The sequence below is a fragment of the Lissotriton helveticus genome, chromosome 8, assembly GCF_964261635.1.
Source record: "Lissotriton helveticus chromosome 8, aLisHel1.1, whole genome shotgun sequence".
NCBI lineage: Eukaryota > Metazoa > Chordata > Amphibia > Caudata > Salamandridae > Lissotriton > Lissotriton helveticus.
The window spans coordinates 1,186,783,763-1,186,799,154 of NC_136069.1; the positions used below are offsets into that span (position 1 = coordinate 1,186,783,763).

At 43.3% G+C, this 15,392-nt stretch overlaps 1 protein-coding gene across 1 annotated transcript in view; it reads right to left on the minus strand.

Moving 5' to 3' along the window:
• Nucleotides 1-15,392, minus strand: part of SH3RF3 (SH3 domain containing ring finger 3) — a 786,031-nt gene that overhangs the window by 632,666 nt on the left and 137,973 nt on the right. Inside the window, exon 3 of the mRNA XM_078658954.1 lies at nucleotides 11,781-11,876. Within this exon, the coding sequence (XP_078515080.1) occupies nucleotides 11,781-11,876 (96 nt within the window). The remainder of the gene's footprint in view (nucleotides 1-11,780; nucleotides 11,877-15,392) is intronic.

Below are 15,392 nucleotides of genomic sequence, written 5' to 3' on the forward strand. Positions count from 1 at the left end.
TTATCTTCACCCCTTTCTTTCCTGGACTGTCCTTTGATCTCCTTGCAGTCTGCCGTTTCCCATCCTTATACAGGAAGTGGCGTCCAGCTGCCATCCCCAGGGTCCTAGTGCCCTCCAGACTTGACATTGCCGAGTACATTATTCCATTTAGTGAGTGGGTGTTTCCAACCTGCCTCAAAGCTCACTTGTTGTAGCTCTACCCCAGCTGGTGAGGGAGCTCTGAATCTTCTACTCAGAAGTGGCAGTGTCCTCACAGATGGAGTGTGACGATCACCTGACCCACACAAAATAAATATGTTTTGCAACGGTGTCACTAAAAATCAATCAATTGGACTAAACCATTATAATACCCAATGGACGGTCACAATTCTAACGTATCATTTGTATATAGTCCCGCTTTGTTTATTGTTCCATGGTGTGTGTGTCTCTTTAAAAGGATCTTAATTCCAAATTGAATGTCCTAAGACCACAGTTGCTACATATTTTTGAGATCATGGCACCCTTCTGTTTCACTCAGAATACGGAATTGCATTCGATTTGCACTAATTCGGTAAGTTGCCTGCCAGCTGTTGAGATCTGTGTGTAATTTAAAGGTCGCAGATGTAAACCTTGGCAGGACAGATTCAACCCTCATCATTCTTCGGAGGTTGATAAAATCCCACTATAATTTTTAGGGAGTCATTATTCATACTTAACTGAGCAACCAGTTTGTGGGCATCTAAATAAACAATTACTGGTTAGATAATAGGTGAAACAGAAACATAATGTTGTAAATTAATTGTTCTATGTTAGAACTTGGTATGAGTTTCTTTGTTAGAACTGGAGTTGCTGTGTTTTCAAGTGGTTGTTTGCCAGAATATCTTAAACAGAAACACAGTCTGACATCAATATCGCCTCTAAACATAGCTTATAGATATATCTTCCCATTGTTCGGAGTTTTTCTATAATTAAGCCCAATAGGGTGATATTTTCAAAGAAGATAATCTGACAATGATATTCTGGTACCAAACCTTTCAGGTGCACTGTCAGCGAATGACCCATTAATTAGTGAGAAAGGCTCTACTAGGACATCATTCGGCTAGAGTGAGCAGCGAGGTTCATCCATCAGTCAATGTGCAGTTAGCTTTGTTGACTAAGGCCCTGATTTAGATCTTGGCGGACGGGTTATTCCATCACAACGGTAATGGATATCCCGATCGGCGAAATATAAATCACATTATATCCTACGGGATTTGTATTTCGGCAGACGGGATATCCGTCACCACTGGGACGGAGTAACCCATTCGCAGAGATTAAATTCAGGCCCTAAGTCACTACCAGCATTATGCTGAAATCTATGGGAGACCTCCTAGACAGGTCTCAATGTTATCGTTAAATCATTGTCAGATTGTAGAGTGAGGCAAGTTTTGAAACCATGGACCAGAGAGGGACAAGATGAAGCCAAGCAAAGAATCAGTGCCAAGCATCGTCAACCTAATTGCCTACTCACCGAGTTGCCCACTGACAAAAATAAAAGAAGAAGGATTTAATGCAGTTTTCTCACTGAGTCAAGAGTCAAGTTCTCAACAATGAGGAGAAAGATGGTCCCTAACATTGACCATGCGGACACGCCAGCCCATTGGCATTGACTTAACTGCTGATGGAGAACTAGCAAAACTAGTACTGTCTAAAGTTGGACCATGAAAATCCCATATAAGTACTGTGGCTGGAACTGGGATGGATTAAGACACGAGGAAGTGAAAAATATGTAGTGAAGAGCAGTCACATTTGTGGAAAGATACTGCATGTCATGTTGGAGGGCAGGAAGGAAAACTCCTTGACAGGAGACGATGAATGACCTAGAGGTTAGAGATATACAAGAGGGACACCTGATGCCAGCTGTCCCCGATGAAAGAGCATATCTATCACAGAGAAAACACGTAGGGGTACATGCATCAAGAAATGCTTTTGCAAGTCCTTAATTGAGATTATTAAGGAATCGTAATTAGGGACTCTCAAAAGCCTATGCACGTAGAAATCGATATTAAAATAGCGATTTGTAAACATTCCTTAATTGCGACTCGCAAATTGCGAGTCCCAATTAAGGAATGGCTTCCCATACATTCCTATGGGCCTACAGACTCATAGGAATGAATGGGGAATTGCATGCGCAATTTGCGAATACCAATAGGTACTCGCAAATTGCGCATGCAATTTCAAGGGTGTATAGTTGTCAAAATGACACCCTGTTGCACCCCTGAAATTGTGATGTGCAACCATGTTGCGCACACACATTCCCCAAGGGCTTGTATGTGTGTGTAACCTGAAACCTTGAAAAATGCACCTTACTGCATTTTCAAGGTTTTTGCAAAATACAGACCTGAGTAATTTCTCTGTATTTAGCGGCCCCAAATAGCGAATTTGCTATTTCTAAGGGGTACATGCATTGCATTTAAGGAATCGCAAATTGCGATTCCTTAAATGCAATCACAATTTAAGAAATCCCAATAAATTGCAGTTTCTTGAAATTGCGAGTGCCCGACACTTAAATGCATCGTAAAAGGCCTTTTTGCGGGCGCAAACGGACGATTTTTGCAATTCGCACTGTTTGCGCTCACAAAAACCGTTGATGCATGTGCCTGTTAGGGATAAAGTACAGCACCAGAATACTTGGAGGAAAATGATACAAATGGAATCGAGAAGAAGATTGAAAAAGGTAAATTCTTCATGGTGATCAAAGGTCCTGCCAAATTACCTCACGTGGTCCAAACCAAATTTGCACCTTTCCACTCAGGCAAAAACACTATTCTTGCATTGGTCATTTACTGAAATTGTCGTGTTTGTACAGTCATTGGGTACAAATGTTTGTGGAAATTGTGGGGCACAAGTGTGAATTATGTGCTATAATCCGAATCTTTTAGGGAGGTGACGCTTAATCAGTGGATTCACTCTTTGAGACACAAATAGATTCTTGGGGAGATAGAAAGTAAAATGTGAGCTGTAGGTGTGATAATTCAAGAAAACAACCTTTATCTAGCAAAAGAGTGACTGATGGGGGAAGGTACCGTCAAGATGTTACCCATCTGCAAAGTAAACAGACAACTTAAGTGCATGCAAATGGAGACACACCACACAGAAGCACACCGTCATGCATTGTGGACCTATGCATGCACTTAGACCACCACAACTGCAAACACGAATGCACACACAGAGGAAGATAGCCACAGGCACATACACACAGGAGTTAACTGACATACAGAAATGAGTGCACATAGACCAGCATGCCTGCTGGACCTTATGCCTGGAGCACACCATAGACAAGCACCAACAACACACACACACACAGGCACACACTCACATACACTACCATACATTATTCCCACAGTCAAACAACATAAAAGTAGGCACACACGGATGAGCAGAGTGGCATCAGGACGGATGGGCAGAGATATAACCCACCTATAGGCATCAATGCACACGCACACACACAGACACACGCACGCACGCACACACACACACACACACACACACACATTAACCGGTATACAGAAATTTGTGCACATAGACCAGCATTCCTGCTGGTCCCTATGCGTGGAGCACACCAGTACCAAGCACCAACAACATATACACACATTCATTCACTCACATATACTATTACACACTATTCACACAGTCAGACAACATAAAAGTAGGCACACATGGATGAGCAGAGTGGCATGGGGACGGATGGGCAGAGAGATAACCCACTTCCAGGCCTTGATGCAGACATAGAGAAATACATCTACAGGAAGAAATACATATATACCAACATACAGGCACTTTCTCACATACACAAAAAGACATGCACTTGCCATTCACACAGACTAAAAGACATATGGTCAGCCATGCACACAGGTGGACATACCAACAAACATACAGGCACCAATGCACACGAACGAAAAGTCAAACAGCTTCCAATGCAAATAGACCCAGAGACATAAAGGCCCTCGTGCGCAGGGCCCAATATACATACAAGTGCCAATGAATACAAACCCTCTTACATTTAGACACAAATCAGTCTGAGATTAATCGCATATAGATACCCATGCACACGAACCGGTTGTCCATGCACACAAACCAAAATACATAGAGTCACACCTGCACGCAGACTTATAATAACTCATAAATAAAGACCATCACACATACTGACACCCAAGCACACAGGTGAACAAAGAGACCCCATGGGTCTGCAGGAAACACTACACACACAGGCACCCAAGAACAGTCAGACAGCACAGATACATACATCTAAACACACAGAACCATTTATGTTACTTGCAGAAAATATAAAGGTACATCTGGACAGCACTATGCCCTATAAGAAATGCACAAGAAGTGTGAGAGAGAAAGATAAAGACTGAGTTACAGTGAGAGAGATCAAAAAAAGGGAGAGAGAGAGAGAGAGAAAGAGAGAGAGTCCACACCACAGTGTCTGTACAGGAATGGAAACAATTCTTGCTATTATCAAAATGGATAACTGAACGAGGATCTTTTGCACAAAGTGAGTGACTCTCTATGCCCAGGCAAATAAGGCCACCATTAGTCCCTGTTTGTCAGAAAAAGCCTCAGATTTCAGTTTCTTGCCCCCAACTGACTGGTGTTTCTGGAAGAGCTCCCAATACTGGAGACTTGACAGGATTTCACACTATCCATCATTTGTCAGTGGCCCTCCCAGGCACTAAATTTAACTGGCAGCATGCAGACTGAAATAAGCAACGAGGAGGCAAACGTCTTTAATATGTGCCAAACATTTATTCTTAGATAAGTCGGCAGGAAATTCAGCCTAAATGCAGCATATAGGTGCAAAACCATGAAACGCCAGTTAATTCTTTAATCGGTTAACATGAATTTGCACCCGTACCCTCTTTGGGAACATAAACTTTATTTGCGAACATATACACCAACAGCAACGAACGAATGAGGCAGTGCAATCAAATTATGTCCCCATATTCTCAACCAAATATGAGCCACTTTGAGCTCACTAGTGGCCAGTGACGCACTATGGGCTTAATTACGATGTCGGGCAGACGTAACTGTTGCAGAAAGGAACTGCCCGACCTTAGGTCGGCGGTTCCGACCGCAGTATTATGATGCAACCTCCCATAGGGCGGTCGCTAACCTCCACTTGTCAATGGAAGCTTGTGCGGCGGGCGGAAAAGGCCCGCAGCACAAGCTTCCACCACACGATGCAGGGATATTTAGGGGGGCAATCTAGGTGCCCTACAGGCCCCATTGCGGAGGGCCAGTGGTGAAAGGGGCCCTGCTAGCGCCCCCCAATGTCGCTTTCCGACAGCCTTTCCATGTCGGAAAGGTTGACATGGAATGGCTGCTGGAAATCGACATCATAATCCTGATGGTGGAGCCGTCGTCATTAAGGGATTATGCAGTCTGTCCGATGCACCAACAGGCTCCTTGAGCTCATCGAAACCACGTCGAAATTCCCCTGCAGGTTTCAGGTCATCCTAATACGGTGGTTGGACTGTAAACCTACCATGTCAGGTGGAAAGCCTCCGACCGCTGGTCGGAGGCTTTCCGCCTGACATCCTAGTTAAGCTCTAGATGATTAAACATTAAAACTACAAAACCCTTGATATTCTCATTCTCGCTGCCACCCTCATATACTCTGAAAATAATCCACTCAAGTTAACACAGTAGCACTGTCAAGACAAGACCGGTAATGTAGCAAGAGATTTTGAGCCATTCACTAAAGTGTTGTAAGGGCGTCCTTCTTGAACATGTTCTTGTGTCTACTCTTCGGCTACAAGTTTATTCACTCAAGTAACTGAGGTGCAAGGAGGCAACGCCGGCGCTTTAGGTGATCTGAAACAATTGAGGGTCTCTAAAACGGGTGTGGTCTATGTAATTAAGAGCATACACATGTAATCTAAATTTCGGTGATTCCCATAGTGTGCCACCTGTCTGGTATTTTGGTTCAATATTTGTTTTTAACTACTACCAGGGCTGAGACCCAAAGTGACCAGACCCACTTAAAGCCCTGGCCAAATAGCAAAGATTAAAAAACTGATCTCCTGATGCTGACATTTTCTATATAACCAATAAAAGTGTTTATGCAGTACAGGAAGAAGTACTAAAGGAGTATCCTTAAACATGTCTTTTTGAATCGGCATGAAACAGAGCCAGAAGTATAACCAATAAGAATACTGGTTTCTTAATTGCGATTATCTCTGGATTACAATTAGGAAAATGGTATTCCTAATGTATGAAGTACTTTTATTTCCAAATCCACTCAAGTTAACACAGTAGCACTGTCAAGACAAGACCGGTAATGTAGCAAGAGATTTTGAGCCATTCACTAAAGTGTTGTAAGGGCGTCCTTCTTGAACATGTTCTTGTGTCTACTCTTCGGCTACAAGTTTATTCACTCAAGTAACTGAGGTGCAAGGAGGCAACGCCGGGGCTTTAGGTGATCTGAAAAAATTGAGGGTCTCTAAAACGGGTGTGGTCTATGGAATTAAGAGCATACACATGTAATCTAAATTTCGGTGATTCCCATAGTGTGCCACCTGTCTGGTATTTTGGTTCAATATTTGTTTTTAACTACTACCAGGGCTGAGACCCAAAGTGACCAGACCCACTTAAGCCCTGGCCAAATAGCAAAGATTAAAAAACTGATCTCCTGATGCTGACATTTTCTATATAACCAATAAAAGTGTTTATGCAGTACAGGAAGAAGTACTAAAGGAGTATCCTTAAACATGTCTTTTTGAATCGGCATGAAACAGAGCCAGAAGTATAACCAATAAGAATACTGGTTTCTTAATTGCGATTATCTCTGGATTACAATTAGGAAAATGGTATTCCTAATGTATGAAGTACTTTTATTTCCAAATAGTGTTTCCTAGTAGATCGAAAATTGACCTATCTCATGAATATTAATGAGGTAGTTCGCACTTTGAGACCCATTAGCAATCGCAGCCATCACTAGGATGGTGGCATGTTGCAGTCAGCAGACCACCAGGTCTGTGTTTGGTTTTTAATAAAGCAATCTTTTTTTTTAATGCAGACAGTTTTCTTCAAAGGAAAACAGGATGCGCTTATAAAGAAAACAAGCATTTACAATGCAAGGGTCTCGCCTTTGCAAAAGTTAGAGCTATTGTCATTGTAAACAGATAAATAAATGGCATTGTCATTCACAATGCCAATAGCTTAATCTCTCGCAAATGCGAGACCTATTGTATTTGCACCCACACACACACAGGGAGCCACACACACACAGCCACACACACAGAGCCACACACACAAACATAGAGCCATACAAACACAGAGCCACACACACACACAGATCCACACACACACAGAGCCACACACACACAGAGCCACACACACACAGAGCCACACAAACACAGACAGAGCCACACACACACACACACATACAGAGCCACACACACACACACACAGACAGAGCAACACACAGACAGAGCCACACACACACACAGACAGAGCCACACACACACACACAGACAGAGGTGGTACTCCAATAGCGGAGTATGTTAATTATCAATCGGTGCTTGGTGCAAGTCTGCATCGGTACCATGCATTGCTACCCGTGCTTTCCAAAATTACCATAAAACACCACGCAGTGTAAAAAATAAAAAATAATCTGCATTGCCCCATATGCACTACACGTCGTACCAGAGAGAATAAATTTGGCTCCGTGCCATGAACTAGGCTGTGCCACATGTCGAGCACCCTGATATATGTGGCACATCATGCATAACTTACCATGGCCAGTAAAAAGGGTGCAACACAACCTACACGGGCGCTAATATCTCTCACTTCAAAACAATAATTTACTGAACATGTCCGCGCTTGAGGTGACTTGTTGGTGGTCGGTCACATCCGACCGTCACGGAAATAACACTTTCCCATGTTATTGACAAAAAGTGCTAAAAAAACGAATATCAAAATAGTTTTATAACATTTTCCAGACTAGAACTTAGGACACCCGATAAACAAACGGGTGAATACATGCACGGCATTTTCAGGTATTGTATTTTAACAATATCATTGTTCATAACACCATCTGAAATAATTTATAGATCTAGCTACCTGCACTTAGGACGGGTACCCTGCTGCATTTATTAGGGCATACTGATCAACAAAACGCCAACGTCCGTCTAGAGGAAACGGTTCTTCGCATGTATATTCTAGCTTCTTCTGTAAAGGTGATCACTGTTGGTCCTTCTTCCATTTCTATACCACCGCACGCATGCGCTCTCGTTGTTGGAGGGGGTGGGGGTGCTGGTAGCGAGAGTTTCGCTCGGCGGGCTCCATTTCAGGACAATAGACATAAAAGAAACTTGTATGTCAGCTCTTCCAACGGCTTTTCTGTGATCCATGCAAGTCACTCAGGATGTGAAACGAAGAGCCGTCGAAGCCTTAAGAACTAAGCAACAGTTTTAACGTATGCAAAGAGCACTTGCAGTGTCAACCAATAGTACGGTTTATGTTATGAAGATTTTGCTATTTATTTAAACGATACACCCTTGGCCAACTACATTTTGCAGTGCTTGAAAACGTCTTATCCGTATAATAAAAATTTTATTTATAGAATACTACCAAGGAAACGTCCTTAGTGCACCCCATCAGCTCTGCGGGCGTCATGTACATGCCGACCAGGGACTGCAGCATGGGGGACTTCAACAACTACGGCTGCGACGACTCCAGGAACGGGCGCATCGGTGAGTTCACCCCCTCGAAGGCCTGTGCACTAAAGTGCTCACACTGTCTGTAAGCCCCGTCCTTTTCAGACTGGGGGCGTGTTTTTGACTGAGAACGTCACTAGGTAGAAAGAAAGTCAAAAACATGCCCACCAATCGTAAAAGGACGGGAATTAGACCGAAAAAAGAACGTCACTTGGACCTCTTCTCCAATGGCTGGCCTCCGTTTAGGAGGCCAGCCAATGGAGAGGAGGGGTGGGGCTTAACCTCGCTACTCAGAGTCATTAAATCTCACCAGCAAAACTGCGCATGTGCGCAGCCTATGCAGGCCGAGACCTAAAAAAGAAACTTGGAGTTTAATCTGGTTGAGCCGCATGCGTTGTACTCAAGACCTATTGTAAGCATTATAGTTAGCGTAATGCTGCCTGCTGCTTGCCATTGGTAAACTCCTGCATTGCTCTTCTTTCCTGGCTCCTTATTGGTTGGTGCTCCCGAATCATCACTTCCGTTTTATCGGAAGAAGTACCAACCAACTACAGTTTTATTATGCTGTAAGTGTTCATGTGTTGTGTTTAGGGACTACTTGTTTCATTTCGTGATACTGATATTCTGTCACCACGGCGCACGTTTATTTTTATGACCATGGTGCCCTCTACACTGGCCGATATGCACATAAGTTAAATATACATGGGTGCGGCACATAATATTTTAGCAAGGCACTCGCGTTCATCATTATTTTTTTAAAACTGTGCAAGGGCTCCACGCTTTATGTCTTAGCATAGTGCCCGGTTTTATGTATAAAAAAAGCAATAGCTTTAAGTCGAGCAAATGTGAGACCTATTGCATTGCAAATGCTTCTTTTTTAAGAGCGGGCAGTGGTCCACAGGACCCCTGCCTGCTCTTAAAAATATATGTTTTCAACATTCTCAAATTGGAAGGATCCCCAGGTGACCCCTTTCCCTTTACGAATGTGTTACCACCAATTTTAAACTGGTGGCAAAGTATGACTGTTTTGCGACCAGAAATCGGTTGTAAAACAGTAATACATACCATACTGAATCATTATTTGGAAGTAATGCCCAAAACACACCCCTTCCAAATACAGAATCGCGAATGCAAAATCGTGATTCGGTAGCAAGTTACAGATTCCACATTTTGTACATTTGAAAAGGCATTTTTGCAGTTGCAAATGTCCAATTCTGGGCTTTCTGAGAGCAAAAATGCTTAGTACGTCTGGTCCCCTGTTACTTATTAGCAAAAGTGCACAAAGGCCACCGTTTATTCAATTTGTGGTAACTGTATACAAATATTTTCCCTGACTATTCCCATTTTACACTCATTTTAGTTATGTTGGGGACAGGTCACAAAGGCATCTAAGAGTATGCAAAAAAGTACTACAAGTCTACTAATTTTATGCATTTGTGACTACGCCCCTGCACTTTCTCCTCTTTCACATCACCTCATGCTCCATTACCACATGAAGACAAAAGAACAAATAAAAAGTTGAGTGTACATGGTAAACCGGAAGTAGGCAGTGCGGCAGATATTGTTCTTTAGGGCACAATTCACTATGGAGCACATCTCACAACTTGTGTTTATGACGGCCAATTTAAACATACTATATTTGATTTATCTGATTAATATCACTGGTTTTGCTCACATAAATGTCTGCTTTGATTGTGTATGCGTCTTTCCTGGTGCTCAAGAATAATGACTCTGATATCTTCTCAGAAACATTGAGATATAAAGGGAAGTCTTCGGCTACTCCTGTAGAACCTTTTAAAATGTAGGTTTTTCTTCAAAGGTGCTTTAAAATATGCTATTTCGTCGTGGTGGTTACTGGCCTGTATCCATGATCCATATGGTTGTTTACCATTGCTGTCACACCGCCTAAGTACTACTGAATTCCAAGTTTCTCCCTTTGTACAGTTGACTCTCCAAGAGTAGTGGTAGTGAGAATTCAAGGTTAACCCCTGGAAATGGTAGAGGGATTGCAGCTCAGATACAGTGCGACACCATAATCACACCGATAAACTCAATCAGGTCTAGGCCTTTCAAAGAAGCTGAGGATCCGGTTTAGAGGAGGCTGCTACAGAGTTGAGCCCTAAAAGTGCTCTCTGCGACTCATATTCCCCCTTCAATAAGCACCTTCCGGTTCCTCCACGTGCTAATGGTATTCTGCTAGTGATAATGGAAAATTGGCCACTCTCCTGTGGGTTGATCTGACAGGCAGTTCTAGTTTTAAACAAGCATGCTTAAAGTCAATAGATATGGTGTTTGATTCCAGCCTTTTATCTGTGTCAATACTTGTTTTGTCATGTTTTTTGCAATAGTTTATTTTTGGGAAAGATGTCAGGCCCTCGTCCATATAAATGAAAAAAAAAAGCCTAAAAGCAAACGTATTTTGTCTCTAAAGCACAAATTGCTAAAGTAGTTCCTGGCACTGAAGGGAACTGCTTTGTGTGTGGATGTGCTCCTTCTGCATTGGCAGAATGTTGTCAGTCCCAGTGAAGTTAGCCAATGGGGACGTCGTCGTCTGCAGACCCACTGCCCCATGCAGTATTAATGAGGTGGCGGCCGGGAAAAATGTGAATAACAACAGACCAATGGATGAAGAGGTCTAGGTTAAAGCCCTTATAAGTATATTACACATTCAAATTTAGTAAAATCAAAAAGTCTTGGCTAATGGCAGACCTTAAAATTCCCTTAAGTCACCTTGACGTGGTGTGAGGTGAGCATGGCGATGAAGTGTTGTAACCCCTAAGTACGTACAGGGGCTAAGAAAGACCTGAGGGATGGGTGTAGTAGTATTTGTAGGGCAGCCCTCTTGACATTCCCTGTTGGATAATACACGTGAGTAAGCAGTACAAACAATACTGATTTGTGTTACCTTTTAAGAGCAAAGGAGGTCTACATTTGACCTGCTACAAACACCTGGGTCTGTTGAATATCATTCAACTTATTTGTTAAGTGAACAAAAGGATCCCGTTTCACGACTACCGCTACCCCACTACTAGAGACAAGTGCTTAGTATCTGCTTTTCTTTAGGAGCTATAAGAATGAATCTGGCACAGATCTTACCTCAACGTAAAGAATGGGGAAAATCCCTATCTTCTCGCCCAACATTCCTTCGGCCCAGTTGTCATCCACTCGTCGGATCACAGTCAGGATATCATCCTGTATTAAACAAAGAAAACATATTTAGTATTAAAATTAAAATGTTATGTTTTCACACCAGACTATGCATATCTCCCAGCTAGAAAGTTCATTTACAACTAACACTAGAGCTACCTATTACTATATGTCTTAGCTGATACAGAAATGTATTATTGTGTAATATTTTGGACAAGAGTTTACATGCAGGCTAAAATATTCGAATAATTTCTTCTAATTGTGCAAACTGTGTGCAAGCTTTACGCATTCATAAAAGCAGCATGAGTTGTAGGTAAGGAGAATCTATGCAAAAACGAACTACTTTCATAATGCAAGCAGCAATTGTCATTTTGGCGTGGTGGGATCAACAACCACCTTACATTCTGAGTTAACTCCATTTTGAGGGGAGATCTGGGAACGCTTCTCCTTCCTGGTAAGTAGGGTGGTGGTACGACATAGTCATAAGAAATCGAAGTGAAGTTGGGGGATTCTGTGGGCATGAACAATACGGTGATAGGAGGGTCCAAGGGGATGTTTACCGACCTAACACAGCTACAACCCCCAAACAATTCAATGCAGCAAAACGTAGAGTAGCTGTGGGTCACACAACAAACTGTCGACTCTCTATATACCTGACAAAAAGAGAATGATAAATAGAGCCACGTACTTACAAAATATATGTGAGACAATAAGACAGTCAAGAGGATATTTTCTGTATGTGAAAAAATACCCATCAGCTGTTGATCGGAACCGCCCTTGTCATCATCTGGGATCCTTGACACCAGGAAGGGTAGGTATTACAACCCCGTTCAAATGAAATGCACAATGAGTGTGTCCCAGTGAAGCAGAGGCAATATGGGCGTGTAATGACAACTGTAAAGCAGTGCAAAAAATGTGAGTGAAGCAAAATGGAATAAAGTGCCAAAAAAGACTAAAATTGGAGAGGAAAGAGGAAAGAAGTTTTAATCGGTACCTCTCTGCTTCCAAATCAATAAAACCAGTGCGATATAGTAGTTTTAACAAATAGCTACTATGTGTATTAACAGGTCAACATGTTTCTGCAGGCTAAAGGACCCTAGTGGGTGTCTGCTGCTTTCAACAGGACCGGATGACGCTACTGCTTATTAGGTGATAAACGAAAAAATTGGATGTTATTTTAAAAAAAGACATTTCACCTGGGTATCCTAGGTGTAGACATTCTCCTAATTGGCAGGAGAGAAAAGCTCCACCTCACCTGGCTACGGCGCAGGTAAATAGAGCCCCGCTCTGACCGTCGGTACTCCGGGCGTCGCTCTGGGCCGTCTCGGGGAGGATTCTGTGGGCATTCACTCTGTGTGAGTCCCAAGGTTAATAAACAAGCACTGGCAAATCCAATAGTTCTCGCATATGAAAGAACTATTGGCTTTGTAAATACGTTTTACTGGTTGTACACCAGCGTGGCTACTGTTCAACATGGCTAAAAGTTTGTGAGGTGAGTGTTGTAAAGAGGAGTAGAGTGGAGTGTCATGGAGTGGCGTAGAGAGTCGTGGAGTGGTGGTGAGTAGAGTTGAGTGGCATGAAGTAAAGTGGAGTGTCATTGAGTGGTATAGTGTGGAGTGGCGTAGAGTGTTGTGGAGTGTCATGGAGAGAGTAGAGTGGAAGTGCATAGAGTGGAGTTGAGTTCAGTTGTGTAGAGTGTCAGGGTGGAGTAAGGTGTTTCAGAGTAGAGTAGCACAGAGCAGAGCAGATTGCCATAGGCTGGAGGAGTGGCATAGAGTGGAGTAGGGTATGAGAGTGGAATGGGATTGAGTAGTGTAGAGTGGTGTAGAGTGGAGTGGCATAGAGTGGAGTAGACTGGAGCAGTAGAGTTGATTAGTGTGTAGTAGAATACAGTGGAGTAAAGTTGAATGGAATGGCAAAGAGAGAGTTGCGGAGAGTGTCATAGAGTGCTGTAGATTGTAGTGGCATAGAGTGGAGTAGAGCTTAATGAAGCAGAGCCTCAGAGTGTAGTATTGTGAGTAAAGTGGAGTGGAGTGTCGTAGAGTGCAGTGTCATAGAGTGGAGTGTTGTGGAGTAGAGTGGAGTGGACTAGAGTGAAGTGGTATAAAGTACAGTTGTCCATAGTAGATTTGCGTAGAGTACATTGGTTTTGAGTAAGGTGGTGTAAAGTCCATTGACGTAGAGTGTAGTGATGTAGAGTAGAGTGGTGTAGAGTAGATTGCAGTGGCATAGAGTGGAGTTGCACATAGTGAAGTAGAGTGGCTTAGAGTGCAGTGGTATAGAGTGGAGTGGAGTGAAGTGGCATATAGTAGAGTGGTGCAGGTTAGAGTGAAGTGTTGCAGGGTAGAGTGCAGAGGTGTAGAGGGGTGTAGAGTGTGGTCGGATAGAGTAGAGTCGTCTAGAGTCTGTGGCGTGGAGTGCAGTGGTGCAGAATAGATTTGAGTGGCGCAGAGTGGAGTGATGCAGGGTAGAGTGGCGTAGAGTGCATTGGCATGGAGTGCTGTAGAAAGGCGTTGAAGTGAGTGGAGTGGCACAGAGTGCACTAGTGCAGAGTAGAGTGCCATAGAGTGTAGTGGCATAAAGTGCACTGGTGTAGAGTAGAGTGGTGGAGAGTAGAGTGGACATAGAGTAGAGTGAAGCAGAGTAGATCATGGACATCATTTGGGAGTAGTCATGGGTCGCAGCTGTGACCTGTAGCTTGCTCCCTGCTACTCCTGGCACTACCTTTGAGACCCCTGGCCTCAGAAAAGATAAAGGTTTTGCTACCTCTAAGGCCAGGGGTCACACATGAAGTGCCAGGAGTAGCAGGGAGCAAGCTAGAGGACACAGGTGCGACCCCTGACTACTCCCAAATAATTACATCTGTGGAGTAGAGCAGAGTAGAGAGGCATAGAGTGAAATGCCATAGAGTGCAGTGGTGCAAAAAAGAGTGGATTGGCATAGAGTGTACTGGCGTAGAGCGCATTGGCATAGAGTGCAGTAGAGTGGGATACAGTGGTGTAGAGTGGTATAGAGTGGTGCAGAGTAGAGTGCAACGGCACAGAGTACAGTGCAGCAGAGTAGAGTGGCATAGATTTCAGTGACAGAGTGCAGTGGCAAAGAATAGAGTGGCATAGAGTTCATAAGTGTAGAATGGTGCAGAATAAAGTGCCGCAGAGTGCAATGAAGTGGAATAGCGTAGAGGAGTAGAGTCTTGCAGAGTAGAGTACAGTGGCATACAGTGCAGTTGTGCAGAGTAGATTGACAGAGTGCAGTGGCATAGAGTGTATTGGCTTTCAGTTAAATGGTGTAGAGTGCATTGGCGTAGAGTGCAGAGGCTTAGAGTGCAGTGTAGTTGAATAGACTGGTGTAGAGTGAAGTGGGGTAGAGTGGAGTGGAGTGGTGCAGGGAAGATTGTAGTGTCATTGAGCGGAATGGCACAGAGTGGAATAGAGTAGCATAGAGTGCAGTGGCATAGAGTAGAGTGCAGTGTTGCAGATTATATTAGAATGGATTGCAGCAGAGTGCAGTGGTGCATAATAGAGTAGTGTGGGGTAGAGTTCATTGGCATAGAGTAGAGTG